Below are 24666 nucleotides of genomic sequence, written 5' to 3'. Positions count from 1 at the left end.
TCTTGTTTTTTCCTTTTTCCAATGTTCCGTTGCTTGAACACATATTTGCTACTGCAAACGTCATTGATTTTTGAAAAAAAAATTCACAGATAGTCTTAGAATTAAATCTAGTTTTTTATGAAATTTTTTCTAGAATTTTTTAATTTTTGCAACACCGATTTGAATTTTTTAATTTAAAATCGATAACCGATCGTATTATGAATTTGACTCGGAGCGATATGACTGATAATCACGATTATCGACTGATAACTGTCGCATTTTCAAGCCGTGGATGGGAGGCCGCTTTTCACTTTTAGTAAACGATGTGTATTAGAGAGAAGCGCTGCTTATAGAATCAGCGTAGAACTGGACTGTTTGGAAGCTCGGACAGTTTTTTTTTTTTATGAGAATATGCTGAGAACGACGCCAAAGTCCAAACAGCCCTGTATATTTCTCATTGCGAGGCCGGTGATACCGACGGCGTTTTCTCGTGCACCCAAGCTGATGAGAGAGAGAGAGAGGAGGAAAAAGAAGACCTCACGATTGACGGAGCCCCCACGTACGTCCTTCTCTGTCCTGCGGTCGACCACGTCGCGGTGCATTGGACTGCGAACTGTGGGCTGGATTTGCCGCCGTCCCTGGAGTGGTTTCGACTTTCGACTTTCTTCCCCGGCCGTCAGCGTCGCGTGAAATGCGATGCTGGCAACGCCTTCCCTTTGTCCAGGACCGGCGAGCCACCAAGATTTCGAACACAGGGAGAGGGCGCGAGCTGCTTTTTCGGTTTATTCGTACATTTCTTTGCTAAAACAAATCAAGTTGTTTTAAAACTTTTCAGGCCTAGCTGGCTCGTTTCTTCCTGCTACAGTACCCCCCGTGGAATACTAGCGTATAACTCGTGGAACGCAAGTACATTGTTTATAGTAAGCGGTAAGTGGAAGAGAATTTGCCGTGTATTTAAGATGTAACTTTAACCATATCATTTCTTATACTTCTTAGAAATGTTATGTAAATCTCTTTCTTAATGAAAATCGAGCTGTATAACCTGTAAAACAAATTGTGAAGAGGATCTAGTTTCTATCATCAGCTACATATTAATCCTTATTTCTTGCAAATATGACATCGGATAGAAACCCTTTGTATTTTTTATATAATAGAATAATACGTTTGTATCCAAGCCTCTACGTAGCCGATACTTAAGTTTTAGCCTACACTACTACAAAAACTAATTATAAGTGCCGCTCCATCAGTACCGATTCAGTCAAAACAGGCATTGATAGAGTATCACTACCGGTTGGTAGTAAAATCAAAAATTCACATGTCCATTTAGACAAAAATTGATACTGATAACTAGTATCAGTGCTGATTCATAATCCGAACCGGTACTGATACCTAGTATGGACCCAAAGTTTCATTGAAATAGAATTTTAGCTCACCCCTCTCACGTCCAATCGGCTCAGTCCTCTCTCTCCACCTTATCCTCTCTCTCTCTCACCCTCGCATCTTCGACCACCAGTGGGACCTCAAGGTAGTCGAGCCACCTCTTGCGACAGTCGTGAGCACTTTGAGCCAGGCGGTAGCTGCCAAGCACGAGCTCGGCAGTGGCGGCAGAGCGCGCGAGCCAACGAGGGAAGCACGAGTGACGTGGTGGCAGGATCCACATCGGGCCGGCGGGATCCGTGGTGGGGTCATCGGATCTGTGCGCACGCGAGACGGCAAGAGCCGAGCGGGCCCAGTCATCGGGCGCGCGACGCAGCAGACAGAGGCCAAGAAGGCGAGATCGGCGAGGGTGCGAGCGGCGACAACCTCCTCAGGCTGCAACTACGAGTGTGTCAGGGCGGTAAGATCAGTAGCAGGGTCGCTGGATCCCCATTGAGACGACGAGATCAGTGGTGGGGTCGCCGAATCTACGTTGGTGTGGCGCTGGTCCCACAGGAGTGCGGCGGCGGCGGCATGCGATGGGCCCACAGTAGTGCGGAAACGGCGATGCGCGGTGAGCTCACAGGAGTACGGCGGTGCGCACTGGGCCCACAGGAGTGCGACGGTGGTAGCGGCAGGAGCGGTGGCAGGAGCCAGCTCTGATGTTGCTCCCATCGTCAATTTTCTCTTTTTTATGTTCTAGAAATATCAATAGTGCCGGGTGGGCAACCGAGCTAATAGTAGCCAACTATTAGTGCTGATTGAAGAGTATCAATTGAAGAATCAGCAGAAAAATCGTTTTTAACCGGCACTTATAAACCAATTTTAGTAGTACTTGGACTAAAAGAGGGGTCTAACAAATGAACAAAGTTCACCATCAAAGCAAACAAAGAATAGCATCAAATGCTATTCATTCTAACAAATGACCGAAGTTCACCGAATATAGACCACCATTGCGCTGCAAGTAGATAAAATGATCTAACATTTAGAAAAATAGACAAAGTGATGTAACGGTTAGATATGTAAACACAATTTGTACCAGGTGGAGTCCTACCATCACATGCCATCCGTGAAGCGAGCGGACCAGCGAATGACCGAAACTTTGTCCGATACATTTCAACCTCATTAAGTGCTTCCGCAACAGTACTAACATCGATCATCCTCTCGAATGCCTCCCGGAGATCTTCTAACAAGGTTGGACCCATGCCATACGTGTAGTGCGTCTGGGGATTCAATGCGGGTGCTGCAAGGTGATGATCAAAGAATTAGTACCATAAGCATTAGTAAAATAAGAATGCAATTAGTAAGAGTGTTTCATCGGCATTCAAGTAATTCCATTTGTTAGATCATACATTATGTGATTGACAACTGCCATGTACTTTTAAAAGGTATCCCTATCATTGTGATACAACGAATCGTACTCCTGCTTGACAATGTTGTATCTTAGGAACACCTCACTCAATGTTGGCATCTTGTCTTGATCAGCAAATTGGAGGAAGGCATACAATGGCTGAACGGAATCGACAACCATTTTAAGGTTATCCCACCATGATAAGCATCTCACAATGTCAGGACCCATGTAGCGAGATTGTTGCAGATCACTAGATGTCATCCATTGTATGAACATATCCTTTTGGCGTGGAAAGCTTTCAAGAAATAGATAGTTTGTGCCAAATCTTGTGGCATTCCACCTCATCAACTCTTCATCAATTGCGGTCTTCATCATTTCATGGAGCTTTGAATGTTTGTAAAGCCATCGCGATATGGATCTTACACTTTGAATGACAATGTCGTGGTCTCTAAATTCACCAATTGATTTTAACATTAAATTTATCGTATGCACCACACAGGACTGCCACACGATAGTAGGATACTCCCTTCTGAAAACCTGACAGACCTTCTTGTAGTTGGACCCATTATCAGTCACAACCTGCACTATATTTTGTGGCCCCACGTCATTGACCCCTGTTCTTATCTCCTACATAAATGAATCAACTAAATAAATATGCAACATTTGCACTACCAACTCAGCTAAACAATGTACCTTGTTTAAATACTTGGCATCTTGGTTGTAGCCAGTCGCATCTATGGACTTGTGAAAAAATATACGATCATTGTAATATAAAAGGAAATTAATAATACTCATGTGTGTCGATCTAGTTCAAGAATCACACATGTTGGTCAACCATACTCTGGCCATTCTAGCTTCCACTTGTCAAATATTTTCTTCAATGCATTCTCGTTCTCGTCCAGCTTATTACCATCTATATCCTGACAAGTTGGAGATGGGACACATTCTTCTGTTATAGAACAGATGGTCATAAGTCAAAAAGAAAGAAATATGACAACAATAAAATGCATTACAAACTTTATCACTCATTCCATTTTTGTGTTTCTTTCATTGCAACAACAAAGAATGTATTGTCCACATTTCTACCAGGAATACCTGAAGTATGAAAAAATATGTACCATGCTAAACCAATTATTGTCTTTGCATTCTTTCCATTTGCACTCCATGACCCGGTGTCAATCCAATGTTGCACAGGGGATTTTGCTACAACAACATTATAATCCCTAACACTTGGTGGCTCTCTAGTCAAAGATTCCCTCCTAAGCATCCTCTTTAAAACATTGCTTCCTTTGTCACTTTCACTATCACCTCTATGCTCGTAGGAATCACCTGCCCTCCTTCTGAATTCTTCCTCCTCCCTAGACTAAGTCATGGCACACTGCACCTGTTCCTCTTTCGTCTCATCATTATCGCTTGTCAAATCTACGTCGGCAGCTGCCTCTTGCCTCGGAAGCCTCTCCTCAGACCTTCCCTTCCTCTTATCTCCTACCCTATCTAGCTCACGTCTGAAGTAATCACGCACATCTAGAGGCAGCATATCGCAACTTATAACATTTGATCCACACCCTGCCAAATGTTCTTTCAACCTTGTGGCACCATTGCCTTTCTTTTTCTTCTGGCAGTAATTGCAGCTAAACCCCGGGGCCAAGTTGTCTCTATGCTACCACACCACATCTCTATCCATCATCTATTACTGCAAAACAACATATATCATCCTATGAGCACTCCACATATTCCAACAGCGAGTAAACATTGAACAAAATCAACTACTAGATGCTAACCAATGCTTACAGACACTGACCAACCCTGACAATCTAAAAACCGACCATAACCAACACTAACTAGTTTGTATTGCCCTGGTGGAAGAAGAAAGCTCAATGATTAACCTACTAATAATACTCTATAAAAGAAATGTATTGATCTATTTTAAATAAAAATTCAAGTGAAATTAATTATGTCCATACATGTTAAACTAATAAACATGTTGTGTCATATTGCTATTCAAGTATAAATGTCTCAACAAACAATTAACTTTACCAATATTAACTATCCTTGCCAGCACAAAGTCATAACCGAGCGAATTTAACGAAAAATCGCTAGGATTTAGGCGGTTACCGAACAAATCACGTCGAAATGCGCTCGGAGTTAGGCGCTTCGCTCTGCTCGGTGTATGCGATCGGTGTATGCTATCTCCGATGGATTTCCACACCAACGTGGCAGATCTGGTCGGCTGGGCGACGAAGCTTCGGTTTTTGCTATGGAACGACATAAGGGGAAAGTGAGCTGTGACGACACCGATGAGAAGACCTCCTGCGCCCTTATCCACTCAGCTCAGCCAAAACGGGTCGTTTGCACTGTGTATTCAACCCGTTTCGACCTTCTTGTTTTTTTTTTTTTGCCTTTTTCCAATGTTCCGCTGCTTGAACACATATTTGCTGCTGCAAACGTCATTGATTTTTGATTTTTTTTTTTTTCACAGATAGTCTTAGAATTAAATCTAGTTTTTTATGGAATTTTTTCTAGAATTTTTTAATTTTTGCAAAACCGATTTGAATTTTTTAATTTAAAATCGATAACCAATCATATTATGAATTCGATTCGGAGCGATATGACTTTTAATCACGATTATCGACCGATAACTGTCGCATTTTCAAGCCGTGGATGGGAGGCCGCTTTTCACTTTTAGGAAAACGATGAAGCGCTGCTTATAGAATCAGCGTAGAAGTGGACTGTTTGGAAGCTCGGACAGTTTTTTTTATGAGAATATGCTGAGAACGACGCCAAACAGCCCTATATATTTCTCATTGCGAGGCCGGTGATACCGACGGCGTTTTCTCGTGCACCCAAGCTGATGAGACAGACAGAGGAGGAAAAAGAAGACCTCCCGATTGACGGGGCATCCGAGGCTCGGAGCCCCCACGTACGTCCTTCTCTGTCCTGCGGTCGACCACGTCGCGGTGCATTGGACTGCGAACTGTGGGCTGGATTCGCCGCCGTCCCTGGAGTGGTTTCGACTTTCGACTTTCCTCCCCGGCCGTCAGCGTCGCGTGAAATGCGATGCTGGCAACGCCTTCCTTTGTTCAGGACCGGTGAGCCGCCAAGATTTCGAACAGAGAGAGGGCGCGAGCTGCTCTTTCGGTTCATTTGTACATCTCTTTGCTGAAACCAATCAAGTAGTTTTAAAACTTTTCAGGCCTAGCTGGCTCGTTTCTTCCTGCTACAGTTCCCCACTGTGGAATACTAGCGTATAACTCGTGGAACGCAAGTACATTGCTTAGTAAGCGGTAAGTGGAAGGGAATTTGTCGTGTATTTAAGATGTAACTTTAACCAGATCATTTCTTATACTCCTTAGAAATGTTATATGTAAATCTCTTTCTTAATGAAAATCGAGCTCTATAACCTGTACAACAAATTGTGAAGAGGATCTAGTTTCTATCATCAGCTACATATTAATCCTTACTTCTTGCAAATATGACATTGGATTGAAACCTTTTGTATTTTTTATATAATAGAATAATACGTTTGTATCCCAACCTCTAGAGATGTACATAGCCAATACTTAATGTTGAAAAAAAATAAATCAGTATGAGGATAATTGTTAAAGATTACTATCCAGTTCCTCCAAAGCCTTGATCTCCAGACCCTCAGCTAAAGGATCGACCTCCGAAGTCATCAAGTCCCTTTACGGTACCTCTTCGTACATGCGAAACTTTCCCTTGGCTTAACCGGTTCGGCCACCCGAAGGCTCAGCCTCCCAAAAACCCAACCCCCCTGAAGCCTCAGTCCTCCAAAACCTCGGCCTCCTAAAGCCCCGGCCTTTCGGAGTTCTGCTTCTCGAAGCCTTCACCTCCCGGATCCATGCCTCCCGAGGCCCCCGCCTCGAGCTGCTCGAGCCACCTTCCCGAAGGCTGCAAGGTGAGTCAGCAGACCTTAGGAAAGATCTGTCGGAAGGGAAACACTAATCGTGCTTTGCCTGCAAGGAAGTGACTGACATTAAAAGCCTAGGCTGATGGACGCTGCTCTGACACTCCAGCGTAATAGAGGCTATCGTGACACCCCTGACAGTGCGGCGCCGGGCCGCAATTGATGACTGCCTCGACGCACTCCAGGGGGCAAGCACCACGATAGTTACTACGGTGGATATTTATCTCACTGATAGGGTAGAAAGTAGTTATCCGGGATAAGACCTAGTAATTCGGTCAGATCCCAGATATTTGTACATTATGACAACTTGTACACCAAGCTACGCAGGGCTCTATAAATAGGGGGCCATGGTCATCTGGGTAAAGGGGATGGGAAAGACAGTGAAAAAGATATAGAGGTGAAAATACACCATGTCACGCTGTGATACTCCTCCCAGAGCGATCTATTTTTTCTACCATCAATACATTTGTGAGGTTCCTTCCTCTTAAACTTCGTCTCCAAGCTTGAGTCTCCTCCTTAGAAGAAACTCTCGCTGTACTTGCTGGGGCAAGACGAACCCTTGCTCCAACAGCGCACTGTCCGTAGAGACTCAAACATAGAAGTGCTAAGAGAGGTAGGAATCCACCAGGAAAACCACTAAAGGGCTAGCTAAAACCGCCATACCCACCGTTGCAAGCATGCAACCATATACATGGCTGTCTCAGCCATATGCACCGTATGCATGCTCCAGCCTCGCTACCGTGTGGGACGGCGTTCCTCTGACCTTGGCCAACTCAGAACCCTGGATCGGTACAGGAACTCCAGACGGTGCGGAGGCCTTCCAGCCTCAGGAGAGGATGCGGCCGATGCCACAACCAAGCAGGCCGCCTTCCAATGGTTCTGGACGGTCCAACCCAGGAGTGCTCCCACCTGGGCTTGGTCCCCAGGTATCCCCTTCGACCACACCTGGGATACCCCGAGTGAGCCAATATCTTCAGAAAGTCTATCCACCCAGCACCCTCCTTGGGCCCCTCAGGCGAAAGAGGGTTCCAAGGAGACAGAGGGCTCTGGGGTGCGCGGACCCCGCTAGCACCTCCAACGCTGCCCTCGCAAAGCCAACCGCACGCAAGGAACCCCAAGCCCACCTCGTCCAGGGAGGTATAGTAAGAACCACTTCAGCTCTAAAAGTCGGTTCACTGGGCAGCCTCGATGGTCTCCCAAATGGGAACGAGACCCTAGGGAAACGACAGGCTTCGGAACACACCGCCTTCAGCAGCGACCCCAACGACAACTCTAAGCTCTAGTGCCCCCGGAGGCACACGGGTGCATCATGCACGGACCAGGGTACGGCCACAACACCAACGACTGCCGCACCCTCATGACCTTCTGGGAGGAATACATTGGAAGGCAAGTAGAATACCTGGCCGCAGAAGGAGCGGGCGAAGGACGACGCAGGGTTCGGAGGCCTGGGGCAAACTCTCAGGCAAATCCCCGGTCCCTCAACCCTGCACCATCACTACCGACCCTACTACCAACGGTACCACATCCAGCAACGAGAACTGAGTCGGGGACACGCCGTTGCCAGGCTCCGGACAGGGTACCTCCGGAGCCGGGCAGCGGCTAAGGTCCGAGGCAGTTGAGGACCGCCTCTCCCGAATAGCCTTCGACTACGCCTCCAACATGTTGTCGCCAGGCTCCGGACGGATTATCTCCGGGGCCGGGCCACAACTAAAGGCTGAGGGGGTCAAGCAGCGTCTCTCCCAGCCTAGCCACAGGCTTCGAGGCCACCAAGTTTCACAATAGAGGCCTTATTCCTACAAAGGTACGCCCACTGTTAACTACCAAGTAGTTTACCTAGTGATCTGTCTTTCATACGACAAGGTTAGAGTTTGTTGGAGGTCTCCAACCTTACTTCTAGAAGTCTTTTGCAATAGATAGCCACTAAGTAGAAGTAGTAGAACTTATGTTACATTCTCATTTAGCATGAACAGTTATATAACCTAGCTATGTTTTATGCTACAACTAGCTTCTTATTGCCAACAGTAGACTGCAAAACTTAGCTAGTATAACCATGCAAAATCCCTACACTCCCGCAGACGCATCGTGCCTAGGTCGCCTGGGGGGTGGGTCTGCCAAGGTTTCCTGGAAGGCATTGTGCAGCCTCGGAAGTGTAGTTGCCACGTATCAAGGGATTTCCTTGATAGACCGTGTTGCGGCACCACTCGTAGGACATCTTCGGGTGGCGTGTCAAGCCCACGTACCGCAAATGTAGCATGCTTAGGTCACCTGGAAGGCAAGACTGCCTAGATTTCCTAGAAGGCATTGCGTAGTCTCGGTAGATAGTGAGGCCCACACACCGCAGGTGCTGGTTATGCCTAGGTCACCTACAAGGCAGATTATGCCCAGGGTACCCTGGAAGGCATTTGCATAGCCTCGGGTGTTGAAGCCACGCCCCGGGGGATGTCCTCGGTGGCGGAGTTGTGGTGCTCCGAGGAATGCTGTCGCAAGTAATCCTCGTTGCACGACATGCTTACACACCGTTGGCGTATCATGCCTAGGTCACCTGGAAGGCAAAACTGCCTAGGTTTCCTAGAAGGTATTGTGTAGCCTCAATAGTGTGTAGATGCCGGTTATCAAGGGACTTCCTTGGTAATGTAGTTGCAGCACGCCCGGGGGATTTCTCTGGAGGCGTGACAAGCCCATTCACCAGTAAGCATTGCTTGCCTAAACCCAAAGTCACCTTAAAAGGTTTCCTAGAGGGTAGGCTTTGCCCTGGTAGGAAGTGGAGCCCACACACCGCAGGTATAGCATGCCTAGGTCACTTGGAAGGCAATACTATCTAGGTTTCCTGGAAGTTATTGTGTAGCATCGATAGTGTGTGGATGCCGCATATCAAGGGACTGCCCTGATGTGAGGACGCGATGCTTTGAGGAATGCTGTCGCAAGGAATCCTCTCTGCACGACATGCTTATATACCGCGAGCGCAGCATACCTAGGTCACCGCTAAGGCATCAAGCCTAGGTTTCCTGGAAGGTATTGCATAGCTTCGGTCGTATAAATGCGACGCGCCAGGGCACATCCTTGGTGGCAGCGGAGCGTGCGAGGTGGCGAGGGTAGCACGAGCGCCGTGGTGGCAGGATCCGCAGTGGGGCGGTGGGATCCGTAGCATGGTCACTGGATCTGCTCGCACGCGAGGCGGCGGGAGCCGAGCGGGCCCAGCCGCGGGCGCGCAAAGCGACGGACAGAGGCTAAGAAAGCGAGATCGGTGAGGGTGCGAGCGGCTCCTTCACGGGGCAACAACCTCCTCAGGCTCATGCTGCGAGTGCGCCAGGGCGGCAGGATTAGTAGCGGGGTCGCTAGATCCACACCGGGGCGGTGGGATCGGTGGTGGGGTCGCTGAATCCACGTTGGTGTGGTGGTGGTCCCGCAGGAGTGCGGCGGTGGTGTCGCATGGTGGGCCCATAGTAGTGCGGCAGCGGCGGTGCGCGGTGGGCCTGTAGGAGTGCGGCGGAGGCAGCGACGAGAGTGGCGGCGGGAGCCAGCTCGGATGCCGCTCCCACCTCTGAAGCAATGCCAAAAAAAAGATCCAGTACATTCTCCTAAAATTCATCTACATAGAAAAGTTAGCTTTTAATTTGTCAAACACAACACCATTTCCACCTAAACCTTTTTGTATTGGTTGTGTATGTTGCTCATTGACATGTAGAACGTATTTACTATTTTTTTTCTTTTTTCAGGGATTATATATAGAGCAGCTGGCAAACCCGTGAAACAGCCACTTGCTGCTACGCTAAGATCTTAAAACCGAGATGTATGACACATGGAATAAGTTTTCAGGGCAACTTGAACCTTGTCATGTCGTGCTGCTTCCTATTAGCACAGCCCCAACCTTGTCATGTTGTGCTGCTTCCTATTAGCACAGCCCCAACCTTGTCATGTTGTGCTGCTTCCTATTAGCACAGCCCCATGTGACCAATTGTCCATTGGCACGTTCAAACTACCACTTTTTTAGGTCGTCCAACACGACCTATAGAATTTCCTCCAAATCTTGCTGACAATGACAAGCCAGCTTTGCTGAATGCATCCATCTATGCATGAGCAGGTTGAAAAATACTCCCTCCTTCGAGATGCATTTGTGTTACTCAAATTCATAGCACTAAATGACCTCAATAATCACTAAAGGTGAAAAAGTGTTTAGAGAAAACATGTAAAATTTCTTCTCGAACCCAGTAAATTTGAAAGCTAAAATGATATATATTTTTAGAGGAAAATGATATGTATTTAAAAGTGGAGAAACAGACATAAACCGGTGGGTTATACCTCCTCCATTGTTTTCAAATAATTAACAGTTATAATATATTTTTTTAGAAAATGTGTTACAAAATACCCACTAATATCAACTTGAAAAGTGGAGGGAACTGCTAAACTAGAGCATTTTGAAAAAAAAAAGTATCCTTAATAGCGAAAGAGAATAGTATTCGGGAAAAAAAATCTTTGTCAAATATTATGTCATCGTCATTACAAGAATACAGAATGGGCACCATTTTTCCTATCATATAGACCAAGAACTCAAATGTCTTTTGAGTCACTATTGTCTAAAATCCTAGCTGGTAAATCGAGCCAAAATAAGTGGTAAACTACCAAAAGAATATGCAAAATGCGACTATCTGTTTTTTTTTATGTAAATGGTTTGAAAGAACTAATCTTGATTGTGTTTTTAATGTAAATATTTTTTTTATGTACATGGAGATGGATTGCCATGGAAGCAAGAAACAAGGACCCTGCATTCTGCAGGCAAGTGAGTGGCTTTGAAATCTGATCCTCTGACTTCACATTTGAGCATGACTTTACTGCCCTGGGAGCTGTTAGATTGTAAATAGATGGACAAGATTTGGTGCCACAGTATCTTATACATAGTAAAATCATCACAATATTTACATAAACAGTTACATTGCTACAGCATCCGGCTAGAGATTCCTACAGCGTATCTCGCAAAATATTGTTCCTCTCTGTACAAGTAAGAGAATTGGATTCAGCAGCTTCATAAAAAAAATGGTCTCTAGGGATGTGTTTGGTTGTTTGAATTTCTCCATCCTAGCTGAATGGATACGTATAATCGTAGGAATAAACGTGTTTGGTATTTGCATCCACTGTTCTTGCCTGCATGAGCCGATGCAAATATACAGTATCATCCTACCTGATGAGTGAAATTCGATTTGAGCTTCACTCCTAATCCTGGCTGAATGGATGCAGTATAGACGAACCTACTTACCAATGTCATAAAATCATCTTCATGCAAGTAACCAATTACAATCTTAACTATTATATCCATTCATGCAGTCTCAGATTCAGTCAACCTAACAAAAAATCAGCTCAGTCTGTCCAGACAGATACAAACAACCAAACACTCTTTTTTTTCAACATATATAACGCAACTCAACTTATTTCCCTTAGTCTGCATATACACGATACAACGCTACAAAATCTTGTTGAAGTAACAAACACACATAACCGAAAAGGCGGCCAGGGACATGAACCCTTCAGCAGCAAAAAAAACTGCCTCTCTGAACTTTCCAAAAAGCGCTTTGAAAAATATTACTACCACACTCCACAAGAGACCAAGAATTGTAACCAAATTCTAAAATAAAAAGTTAGTGCTTTTAGTTACATTTGTTCGGAAATGTATTTGGTGCCCTCGCAAAAGAAATTTCCTCCGAAAACAGAGAGCAAAAATTATTTGGCGGCAATTAAGCACTAACCGTGTTTACCAGATAAATTAGATACATGTCACATCAATTACCCTACATCATCTAACATCCCTGCTCCCGAATGTGTTGGGACACGTGTGCTGTAGCACACGACACTATAGCACGGACATAATCCAAAAATAAACAACATATAATACTGTATTTACTAAAATAGATAATATATTAATATATTTATAAATTTAGTATGTGTATTTGGCACCTCGTTCACCAAAAACATGCTTTCGACACCTCAGATACCGAATACGGTACTTTACACCGTATTTCGAACCTTACATGCAAAAAATAATATGTATTCAGTATTTGAGGTGTTAAATACGATAACAGTAACATATTCGACACCTTAGGTGCCGAATACAGTCTCCCGTGCATCTATCCAACAAAGAAGATAGAAGAAGTGTTGCACGTGCGCGTTTAAGTTTTCTATTTAACTCTCAATTTTATTTGGAGGCATAAAAATAGTCGAAAAATTCTAATCGTTTTCACGAGCAAACTAGAGCTCACTAGCAACCCGTTTTAATTGGTTTGATCCAATATTTAAGTAAAATTCTCCAAATAAACCTACTTTTATAAATTCTAGCAATTTTTAATGCACAAATAAATTCCAAAAATCTAGAAAAAATCACTAATATTTTTCTAATGTGATGTACTAATTTATAAAAATGTTTCCAAATCTAGGTTATTTGGTGAAAAAGTGAATTCCTTTATAATACTTCATTTATATGCATTATAATCATTTCATATGATATTTTCTTTTTAATTCAATTTGAATAAAAAACTCAAACATTCATATGGATGCATAGAATAAAAAAAATCATAAATTCACTAATATTCTTCTCATGTGATGCATGACAAGTTGACAACTACTACTAAAATGGTAAAGTCAGACATTTAAAAAGCATAGAACCCAGAAATCACGAATATATATTTACATTCATCTTCTCAAAGCAGGTAATGATACGACAAGTTTTAATATTTATCAATTAAATATAGCAAATGATATATCTAAAATTTAAACTACCAGATAAGGAGCATGCAGATGGGACGTTTAAACAACCAGATAAGGTTTTGTACATGTTTGAATTTTTTTATTCAAATTGAATTAAAAAGAAAATATCACACGAAATGATAAAAATACATATAAATAGAAAATTACAAATGCTTAATATTAATATGAGAACTAAGGTTTTTTTATATTCAATTTTTTTATTCAAATTGAATTAAAAGAAGAATATCACATGAAATGATAAAAATGCATACAAATGGAGCAATACAAAGGAACTCACTTTTTCACCAGATAACTTAGGGTTGAAAACATTTTTATAAATTAGTACATCACATTAGAAGAATATTAGTTAATTTTTCTAGATTTTTAAGTATTTGAGGCATTAAAATTGCTAGAATTTATAAAAGTAGGCTTATTAGGAGAATTTTACTTAAATATTGGTTTAGGATTTTTAGATCAAACCAATTAAAATAGGTTGCCAGTGAGTTCTAGTTTTTTCGTGAAAATGTTTAGAACTTTTGTACTTCCAAATAAAATGGAGAGTTAAATATAAAACTTAAACGCGCGTATGCAACACTTCTTCTACCTTTGTTTGATCGATGCATGGGAGGCCGTATCTGGCACCTGAGGTGCTGAATACGGCATGGTTTACCGTATTCAGCATGTGAGGTTTCAAATACAGTATACAGTACTATATTCGGCAGCTGAGGTGTCGAAAGCATATTTTCGATTAATGAGGTATTGAATACAAATACTAAATTTATAAATACACTAATATATTATCTATTTTAACAAATACGGTACTATATATTGTCTATTTTTAAACTTTTGCCCTGTAGTACACTTATATCTAACATAGGTCGTAAGGTCGGATAGTACACATAGCATTTTCCATCTTTTGAAAGCTTTAGCTACGAGTTTGGTCTTGAGAGAGAGTTGCCAGGCTTTTAAACTTTGCCAATCATACATCAGCGAATATCGAGACTGCACATATAAACATAGCACGTTGAGATGTCTCAAAAGTATTTTCACAACACAATAATTTAGCACTCCCTCTAATCATAAATACTTTAACATTATAAATAATATCTGATTAAGTTTTTGAAATTTTAATATTTAATAATTTTTAAAATATTTTATTTAGAAATACAGAAATTATATGGATAAATTTATTTTAAAAAAACTTTCATAAACTCATAAATTTATTGGATTATTTATATATATATATTCTGAAACAAAATAATGATCAAAAGTATACATCGAAGATCGCATCGTATTCAAAACGTCATGTATTTTGATTGGAGGGAGTAAATATTATTGATATGTTAATTACCATAATTTTGTTTCAAAAACTAAGTATAATGATAAAAAAGTATGTTTAGCAAAATTTCAACTCTAAAAATTCATAAAGTTAGATATTTCTAATTCAGAAATTCATGGGACCAAAGCTACGAGGAATATATTTGGGTGAGTCATATTATTTCTATTTTAAATAAAAATTAATATCTAATTATTTTATTTTAACCTATAACATTAAAATCTGATACGAAACTGAAGTTCTAAGGCCTGTTTGGTAGATCTCTTCCTGATATAAATTCTCTACAGGGAGTAATTCTCTGAATGAAGTGATTCTGTAGCCGAAAGTGATTGTCTAAAATAAAATATACGGAGGAAGTGATTTTATACAGAAAGTGAATCAGAGAAAGCTGATTTTTTCAGCTCTTAACTTATAGTTAATTTTAAAAAATAACTTACAGATTTTCCTCAGTAAATTAAAAGTAAAAACTACTATTTAACAAAGCTACTCTATTCGAACGTAAAGTTGTTATGTAAACTCTGATAACCACTACGAAAAGTGTCTAAACTTATAGGTTAAAATATTGCCAAAGGGAGAAAACGCTGGGGGAGGGGGGCACCCCCACTTATAGGTTAAAATATTGCACAAGTTGGTCCTCGATGCAATGTATCCGCCCTCCCTCCTCTTCCTCCTCCGGCTCCGGCATCCAAGATTTGATGCTTCCCTCCAATCCAAGCCCCACCCATAAAATCGACGACTCGTCCTTCCTGTCCGTCATCATGCTAATCCTCTATCCCCCGGGAACAGTAGCGTTGCCAAAAAGGGTACAGGAGTCGTTGTTGTGGAAGATATCTACTTCGCCATCAGGGGGATCCTTCACTCCTTCCTCCATTCTGCGCAGTCTTTCCCCTGCGTCTCCGTAGTTGCAGCTCCTTTTGATTTTGGTAGCAGAATTGAAGGCTCTTGCTCTGGTTCTTGGAATTCTTGAGATCCTTTTTGGTTTCAGGGGCTAAGGGTTTCAAGAAGAGGGGGAATCTTGCCTTTTTGGGGAGCAAGAAAGGGAAGAACTTGTCCAGTGATTGAACAGAACGGACAGAACAATGCCAAGGTTAGGATCAAAGGTACCTTTCTCTTGATATGTAGTTTTGCCTAATCTCGATACGTTTAGGTGATTCGTGACCTTCCTTTCCGTGGGATTCATAAGCTTATTTTAAGTAGTGTAGTTGTTTAAAGCAGTCCCTTCTTAAAAAAAAAATTGTGGGGAGAAGTATGAACTTACCTTGATTTTCTTCAGATTTTAGGCGATGTATTGCATACTCGCTTGCTATTAGGTTGATAATGTCAGCACCGGAAAACATTCGGTTTATAATACACATGATTTACTCAACCTCTTTTCACAGGTATTCTCACTTCTGGTGAGATTCTTTTCAAGCAGGTGACAAGCAATTCAGTCACAAAAACGTCAGATCTGACTAGAACATTGACAAACCACAAAAAAACTCTCCCTTGCAGGTTCTTGGACACCCGCTGTGACTGATCTTCACATACAACAAAGAACAAATGGCAAGCCGAATTGGTGCAATGGAAGGAAGAGGCACCAGACAGAGGAGGAGCCCAGTGTTGAACAGGCCAAATGCCGCAAAGCGGCATCTGCAGCAGCAGCAGCAGCAGCAGGAGGCAGATTTCCATGACAAGAAGGTCATCGCGTCGACCTACTTCAGTATCGAAGCGTTTCTCGTGCTTGCCTGCCTCGCAGTGTCGTTGCTCATACTGCCATTGGTACTGCCGCCATTGCCGCCGCCACCATCGCTGCTGCTATGGTTGCCAGTCTGTCTGCTCGTCCTGCTGATATTGTTGGCCTTCATGCCGACAGATGTGCGGAGCATGGCCTCTTCTTACTTGTAAATAGGCCTCCTGGGATATTTGTTTGTTTGTTTATGAGTGTAATGTGAAGCATCTTATTCAGAAGTATTATATTTTGAATGATGAAGTTTGGTACCTATACAAAGCTATTGTTTGAATTTAGAAGCTATGTGCAAAAGTTGTACAGGTTTCTGTCATGGAGTCGATCTATTGAAGACATGAGCTGGTCCATCTATACTGGAGATGCATGCACCTCAACATTAGCATTGTTATTTGTTCTTGACAAGTGGCAACATTCTTCAGTTGATCATTTGAGTTGTTCGGCTCTGAAGGTTTACAAAATTATATCCGATGTACGTGATTATGGCTATCTTCGACAGTTTAAATTTTATTCTCTAAAATACTATTATAGTATTTTCTATCACTATTGTAGCAGCTCTTGTTCCCTCTATCTTCAACAAAAACTCTATATATCATCTACTATCTTCTCTTTTCTATATTAAAATATTTTGTGCCCAATCGCCATAATCATCGTAGCAGCATCTGGTTTTACCGGTTCCCGTTACAACAGGCATTGTTTGGCACGGTAAAATTTAGTGGTTTGAAATAATTGAATTAGTTCGGGAAAAAATAAATATTTGTTCGGCATATTTGTTGTCGGAGCAAAATTTTTCGCCCTTGCAACTACGCAGTCAAAAAAGGTAACGGTTGTGACTTGGACGACAGTTTAGCTTGTAAAGGAAGGAAGAAGCAGTCTTGCTGCGGAAGGCTCACTATATATATGAGGCTGAGGTACTCTCATTGGCAAGCCACGAAATGGATCCTCGTTCATCCTGAAAGCAGTACCTGAGAGACCTGTGTTTCTCCAATGATTCTTCCGATGAGAAACATGATTTGGTCTTAGCGACTCTCAGCGCCTGGCATGTAGACAGGGAGGCGTCACACCGAGGGCCGTGGTGCAGTTCAGTGCCGGGTCATCAGCATATCCACCGGAATCGGCTGGAGGGCCACAATAAGTTGTACAATGACTACTTTGCGGACCCCGCGGTGTACTCCGACTATATTTTTCGTCACAGGTAAAATTGTAAATAGAGGTTGTCGTGTGTAAGTGTTATGTACAGAAGGTGTGTGAGGTAGTAATTCTCGGTGTTCGTGCAGGTTTAAGATGAAACGTGACCTTTACTGCAAGATTGTGCAGGCGGTTGAGGAGCATGACCCATGGTTCCAGTAAAGGAGGAACGCTGCAGGCGAGCTGGGGCTATCCTCCTTGCAAAAAGTTACTGCGGTATTCCGTATGCTAGCATACGATGCGCTTGTAGATTCTCTTGATGAGTGCCTCTGGTTAGGGGAGAGCACCATCATTGAGAGCATGAGGCAGTTTGTGCGTGCTGTCGTCGAGGTGTTCGGCGATGAGTACCCCCGTGCTCCGAACGAGGAGGACACTGCTCACTTGTTTGATATGAACCAGCGAAGAGGGTTCCTCGGGATGCTGGGAAGCATTGACTGTATGCATTGGAGGTGGAAGAAATGTCCGACGGCGTGGTCGGGTTCTTTCACCAGCCATGTGAACGCACCGACGATCATTCTAGAGGCAGTGGCTTCACAGGACCTGTGGATTTGGCATGCCTTCTTTGGAATACCAGGTTCTTTGAACAACATCAACGTGCTACACCGTTCACATCTCCTCGACAACCTTGCCGCCAGCGAGGCACCCAAGGTACAATACTCCATTAATGGACACCATTACACCATGGGGTATTACCTTGCAGACGGCATCTATCCGAAGTGGGCTACGTTCGTGAAGCCCATACAATCTCCTATTGGGAGGAAGTGGCAGCACTTCGTGGTCCAACAGGCGGTAGCCCGAAAGGATGTCAAAAGGGTCTTCGGAGTCTTGCAGGCCCGGTTTCCCATAGTGCGGGGAGCAGCAAGGTTCTGGGATCAGGAGACCCGCAATGACATAATGACCGCCTGCATTGTCATGCACAACATGATAATCGAAGATGAAAGACCGGAGGGGGAAGTCAAACACGTGTACGAGGGTGCTGGTGAGGAAGTGGTGCCTTCACACGCCGCAACCCCCCCCCCCCCCCCACTCTAAGCATTTATGCAAAGGTATGGTGAAATTAGAAGCAGACCGAGTCATCAGCAACTCCGTGACGACATTGTTGAGCATCTTTGGCAACTCCACGGAAGAGAGTAGTATGCACCTCTTGTAGTTCGATCAATTATATGGTATGTAGTATGTCCTAAGGAGCTATGTCGTATGTACGTGCGTATTATGGCAGTGTGTGTTATGTTTGGTGATGGAATGGACTGTGCTTCTTGTGTGTGTAAGCAATTCTACTCAATCCATGGTAGTCTTTATGCTTCGCAGTACCAAGATAGCCGGAGGTAGAAATGTAACAACAACGTAATCTGGAATGGCAGGTTCTTTGAACGACACAACATAATATGGAAAAAATAACAAATTATAAACCAAATCTACGCAGACCGCAGTTCACAGACTCAACTTGACCTTATACATCAGCTCCTACACACAATATTCGGAGTCTTGCATACCAATGAACCATACAGTACTTCAAACACAAATAAAGGTCATCATGTCTTATACAATCATGCAATACCTGTGGCTGTCCGTTACATGCAGGAAAGCTGGAATCTCAAACTTAGTTGAACCAAGTTGACAATTTAGTTGGATGGGCCAGATGTAGCACGGCAAGCTGCGATAATGCTTTGCCGGAGGATCTTGTAGTAGGCCTGCTGGTCCTCATCCATCTGCGAAAGGTCCATGTTCATTATCTCCCTCTCCTCCTTTACCTTTTCCCTCTCTTCCTTGACCTTTTCCAATTGTACACGCTCCTCCTCAAGTCTCAGCCTCTGCTGCTCTATTCTCATCATCTCAGCAAATCTCTCAGCCCTCTCCTTCTCAACCTTCTCCTTCATGGCTATCTGGCGATCAAAAATCTCAATCATTGGCCCAAATGCTAAGTTTGAGGAGGAAGAACCGCGAGCTACCTCCTTGGAGTGGTTGCGGCCTGGTGGCCATTTTGGCCTTGGGCCGCCACTGGAAGGCCCTACAGCTGCACCGTCGGGTTCGTTGACCCTGGGACAAGACTCGACGTGCTGCGTCGATGCGAGGCTGCCCACGTCGGACGTCTTCTGCTTCTTGAGGGAGGCCTCGGATTGCCACTTCGGATGATGCCGCAACTCCACCCAATAGCAACGTGAACTCCTTCTTTTCCACGGATTGGAACATCTGACATGCCGCTGCAATCTAAAACACAAACAACTCAATACTTATTGGACACTGCAATCATACAATGGCGCTTAGCTACATGAACAATAGAAATTAAATGTACCGTGTCAGGCTCGGTCGTCCCACTCCTCCTATTACGGAGGGCCTTAGCATAATGGCCACAGAACCTCTACACCATCCCGTTGATGAAGGTCCACCTCCCCTGCAGAGACTTCTTGTTGTAGGTGGAATGGAAGTGTTTGTGCTCGTGGAAAAAGGTCTCGATCCTCTGCCAGAAAGCCCTTATACTCTGGTTGGTCCCCACCACGAGATCCATACTCACGTTAAGCCATGCCTTCACAAGATGAAGGTCCTCCTGCATGGTGTAACTGCATCCACAGCCACCTACAGCTGGCACCTCTCCCGGTCCCTCGGGTTGTTGCTCTTCTGCCACATGCGGCTGTGTCCCGAAGATGTCTTCCTGGGTTGGATGCACAACATCAGCCCAAGGAATCCCATTGTCGTCACCACGTAGGAACGGGGCGTACTCCATAGAGTCCCTGCAAACCATTAGAAGGGCGATGAAATACAACAAAGCAGTACAACAGGTAACCGATGAACACGGCATTATGGTGCACAAAATTATAAGCGATTCAAACATTATGAACAGAACGAGGAATATGTCTTATGGAGGTACCCTTACATTATTTGTGAGTAACGGAGTACAAGACCACCAACTAGTTCATGAACTAGACTCGACAATTCTCGAACAATTACCCTACATCATAGTACATACCCTACCAAACTACAGCCTCCAAGAGCGATAGGATTCTACGGACAAGGCGTCAACCGAATCGCCGCACAGTAGGTCATCCGAATCGGCACACAATATGTCATCGGGGCTCCAATCAGCAGGAATAACATCGTCGTCATCTACGTCCTTTGAGCAGGATGCTTCAGCTTCGACATTAGTGTCATGACAAACATGGTTGCCCACGCCGCCGCCCCTCAAAGCATCTTCAACTTGGAACACGAGTTGCTCCAAGTCCCCCGCTATGTTGTCGACCACAAGCAGTGCTCTGTTCAGCTCCACGTCAGCCGGGGTGTTGTCCGTACTCAAATTGTCCTTCACCACGTTCTTCAACGCAGTGGCCATCTCTTTCACATGGTCCTGCATTTTTGACACAAGAGCGGCAAGCGATGCGGCGTCCATCTACAAGCACGAACAGGGATGCCTAAACTGAGGAACTATATTTCAGCTCAAAGTGTACACTGCTTAAGCATTTCGGAAAAAATACATATACACACAATACTACACAGTAATATACTGGCCTCTCCTTTTTGCCTCTTCGGTGGATTGACAAAACGTGTGTTGCCTTATGTTTTTCTAGCCTTAAGCCAAAATGCCAAGTAATTTCACAACTAATCAGAAGATGTCACACCTCTTATTAAACTGCCATGTTTTACACCTCTTAGTGCTACAAGATAATGTACTATGCATCTATGGACCTTGTCTAGTTTGACATGTAATGTACTACGCCTATGCTTAGGGTTGGCGACAATGAGACTGAGCAGTAGACAATGTTTTTCATTCTATCAAATCTGGTTTGGGGGCCTAGGATAAGGAATAGAGCAACATCAGTGCAACAGAACAAAGATTGGATATTCTATTTAGGGCTTGTGAATTAGGATTCATTACTCATGACTTCATGAGTCATGACTACTTTCCACCATCCTATCATATTTCATTGTGGCACAAAACAATTACAGTCAGGAAGGAGTTGTTGTTCATTGCATGTCATTTCAATTGATACAACTAATAACTAGTGCAATAGTATGCCCTAAAGAACACTCAATCACACAAGCTGTATCAATTATGGTTGTGTCCAAAGTTCCGCCTACATTCCTGTTATCAAACTCTATGCACCTAGGTCACCCCACAACATTCATTCATAGTTTTTTCACGTTTTGCAGATCTACAAGGTGCACTCACATGGACTACAAGCTCATACAATCACTTTGCCACAATTCTGTCAACAAGTTCATCACATTCCTTCGAACCCCAACTCCACACTAATTGACAATCCATTGGACAACCCACGGAGGAACCTAATTTCAACTCAAAGATTGCATATTGAACAAGCATCATGCACTGATAATCGTAGATCTACCAAATAAATAAGGCACATTCGTATCAAACCAAAATCTAAATCTTTGGTTCTTGAGGCCGGAACAGACATTTGGGCATACACTACCAACTACATGGACCTAGCACGCCAGATCGCTAAGTAACTCACTCCGGCCGACGAGCAGGCCACGCTCACAAAGCAACCAATCCCTAAATCAGTCCCGCCGCCGACCAGGCCACGCTCCGGCCGTCGGTCACACCCATACATGGATCTGAGAATGGAGTATTTACCATAAGCTTGGGGATGACCTCGCTCCGGCTACTGCCGCCGAGCACACGGACGGTGGGGAAGATTCCAGCACGGTCGCCGGATCTACGTCGCACGGGTCGTCCGCCGCGGGGGACAATGCGGAGTCTCCCGGGTACCACGATGGTGCTTGCTTCCGCGGGACTCCGAAGCCGCCCGACTCGCCGCCGCACGGGCTCGCCAGCTCCACTTCCGCCGCTCCGCGGGAACAACCGATGCTTCTCCACTCCGCTGGCGCATAGGGATGAGGACGCCGCATCGCGCCGCAACTTTGCCGGCGCCGCGCGCCTCCCCGCATCCCTGTTCCGCTCGATACCGAGTCTGTTGGAGTGGCTTGCGGCCGGCTTCTGCTATAAATCGGATGCTGCAGTTCTTTGCGCCGCGGAAACAGACTCCGTTGGAGTCGGCCTAAGTGCGTAATTCGGTATGGCAATCTTGTCGTCATTTAACATTGCTTGACTGCGTACTTTAAAAAAAATGGTGGCATACATGTCGCATGCTCACAGTTAAGTTATGCTTCGCATTTTTTTGTGAGAAATTTCTTAATAACGTATATTAGATGAGGAGCTCATGTAGAAATTGCTCTACTCCCAGTTTCTCTCTGATATCAGTCTCATACATTTCAAAGGATACTCCCTACCCTTTGGATAGGGGTACTTATCAGACTGAATTGCTGTTTCCAGTATCGTAACTTTTCAGAGATTCAGTTTCTTACAGACAAGCACTGACAATCTTGTAATGTTGCAACGATAAGGAAGTCTGCAATGAAAACACATCTCTGCAATGTAAATTCAGTGTAAATCATTTTTTTCCCTTAGTTCAAATATCCCTGCTTTGCAAATTTGCTGTTGTTATTGCCACTTGCAAGTTCAGTTGAAATGATTACTGATAACTCGTATTGTTTCACCTCTTTTATAACTGTTTTGCAGTGATGCTATTTTACAATTGATGGTGCAATCCTCTAATATTTGTATTAAGGATGTGTTGGCTGAAATAGTATAGGCAACATCAATTAAAGGGTTATACGATCGTATATTCCTTTTTTTAACTTATCTGTGTAGATATTATTTCTATAAAACTTGGAGATTGACTTCAGATATGAAATACATCAGCATCCAATACTTCTCTAGCCAAGCTACAACTCCTTGGTTTTTAGGAATTGTATTTCGCTAGTTTGTAAGCATGAAACTAAGTAAATTTCAAGGCGGAACAAGACACAAAATATCCAGAAATTGCAAAAAGGAATAGAATGGTGAATATAAGGTGACATATGTTTCGGCCTGGCGGCCTGGCCTAGAAGCAGGCCGAATGGGCCCAAGACCACAAATTGTGCCCAAATCTTGTATGAACCTGTTGGATCCTATGAAGCAAAATACAATATTATAAATAAGTGTTCATGAGGCTTATATTTGTTTTGTGCTCCTTTGTTCCTTTCTTTTTCGTTCCTGCACCACACTGCCATTGCAAAACCACACTTTTAGTACGATTCCGAGTTCAGCTGTAGGACACTGACCAGACGATAAAACGAAGTTACCGCGTAGGCTAAGAAATACCGCCATGCAACACTAGTGGAGTGATAAAAAGTTGTTAAATTTGACTGCACCATTCTAAATCGGCATTCGGATGAGAAACACAATCCCATCCAGAGTAATTGGCGCATAGCTTGAGAGGAAGTGGGATGCGAGTCACTCTTCTGTTTTGCCTTCTCATGGGTTTCTCCGGAGCATCCTTTTGAATTTTTTAAATAATATTAATTTAATAAAAAAAATTACAAAAATATTATGCATTTCTGAAAAATTACAAAAATAGTACTGTCACCAGTCCGCAACTGGCTGCCGACCGGATATTTATGGGTTGGCCAAGCTGGTGATGCAACAGGCAGCAGTCATGCATAAATTCAGAAACAGCCAGGCAGATTTACAGCGAGGAGTGTCTTCGCACAGTAATCCTCAACTATATTAGTTATTTATTTCTTTCATCTAATATTCATCTATCTATTAATATTTTTAACTATTATATGATTTTTTATCTAACCTTCTAAGTATAAACCTTAACGTAAATAAATAGTTCTGATAAATTATATGTGTTAGTAAAATTTTCGTATTAATGTATACAGCAGCTATCCAGACACTCGCCCAGCAACGGCCAGTAGGTAAGTGGCGGCGAGCGGCCGTGCAATTGTCAGATCAGCAACAGCAAGACTGCTGATCCTAGAAGCGATTTTCAGTAAAGGTTTCGCGGCTGAAAGAATAAGGTATAAGATGGTAAGAGTCGGTTCGAGGCCGCACGTTACGGAGGCAGGGGGGTGATGTTTCCCAAGCAGCCGCATCTAGTCTGAAGCTAGAGAGCTGTTGGCTTTGTATTTTTAGGCTTGCTTTGTAGTGTTTATAAGAAGATAAATATAGCATCTGT

The 24666-nt window shown here is 43.6% G+C and overlaps 2 protein-coding genes across 2 annotated transcripts; one reads left to right on the top strand and one right to left on the bottom strand.

Moving 5' to 3' along the window:
* Nucleotides 1–16299: 16299 nt before the first annotated feature.
* LOC133900240 (uncharacterized) lies at nucleotides 16300–19254 on the top strand. Its single transcript, XM_062341354.1, has 3 exons — nucleotides 16300–16549; nucleotides 17901–18629; nucleotides 19232–19254. The coding sequence occupies exons 1-3, from the start codon at nucleotides 16300–16302 to the stop codon at nucleotides 19252–19254; spliced, it is 1002 nt and encodes a 333-aa protein (XP_062197338.1).
* An 18-nt stretch (nucleotides 19255–19272) lies between these two features.
* Nucleotides 19273–21032, bottom strand: LOC133900239 (uncharacterized). The gene is made up of 3 exons (XM_062341353.1): nucleotides 20707–21032; nucleotides 20038–20379; nucleotides 19273–19858 (listed from the first exon to the last, which is right to left on the bottom strand). The coding sequence occupies exons 1-3, from the start codon at nucleotides 21030–21032 to the stop codon at nucleotides 19273–19275; spliced, it is 1254 nt and encodes a 417-aa protein (XP_062197337.1).
* Between the last annotated feature and the right edge of the window lie 3634 nt (nucleotides 21033–24666).

The sequence above is a fragment of the Phragmites australis genome, chromosome 19, assembly GCF_958298935.1.
Source record: "Phragmites australis chromosome 19, lpPhrAust1.1, whole genome shotgun sequence".
NCBI classification, from domain to species: Eukaryota; Viridiplantae; Streptophyta; class Magnoliopsida; order Poales; family Poaceae; genus Phragmites; species Phragmites australis.
This window is presented reverse-complemented; position numbering and strand designations above follow the sequence as displayed.

What these genes read in the sequence shown, in the direction of transcription:
- LOC133900240 (XM_062341354.1), top strand. Translation starts at nt 16,300, where the DNA reads ATGGAAGGAAGAGGCACCAGACAGAGGAGGAGCCCAGTGTTGAACAGG. An exon ending in GCTGCTATGGTTGCCAGTCT is followed by an intron (nt 16,550 to 17,900) that starts GTCTGCTCGTCC and finishes ATGCGCTTGTAG; the next exon opens with ATTCTCTTGATGAGTGCCTC. An exon ending in ACACGTGTACGAGGGTGCTG is followed by an intron (nt 18,630 to 19,231) that starts GTGAGGAAGTGG and finishes CGTTACATGCAG; the next exon opens with GAAAGCTGGAATCTCAAACT.
- LOC133900239 (XM_062341353.1), bottom strand. Translation starts at nt 21,032, where the DNA reads ATGGACGCCGCATCGCTTGCCGCTCTTGTGTCAAAAATGCAGGACCAT. An exon ending in TGGAGCCCCGATGACATATT is followed by an intron (nt 20,380 to 20,706) that starts GTGTGCCGATTC and finishes AATGGTTTGCAG; the next exon opens with GGACTCTATGGAGTACGCCC. An exon ending in AAGAAGTCTCTGCAGGGGAG is followed by an intron (nt 19,859 to 20,037) that starts GTGGACCTTCAT and finishes TTTGTGTTTTAG; the next exon opens with ATTGCAGCGGCATGTCAGAT.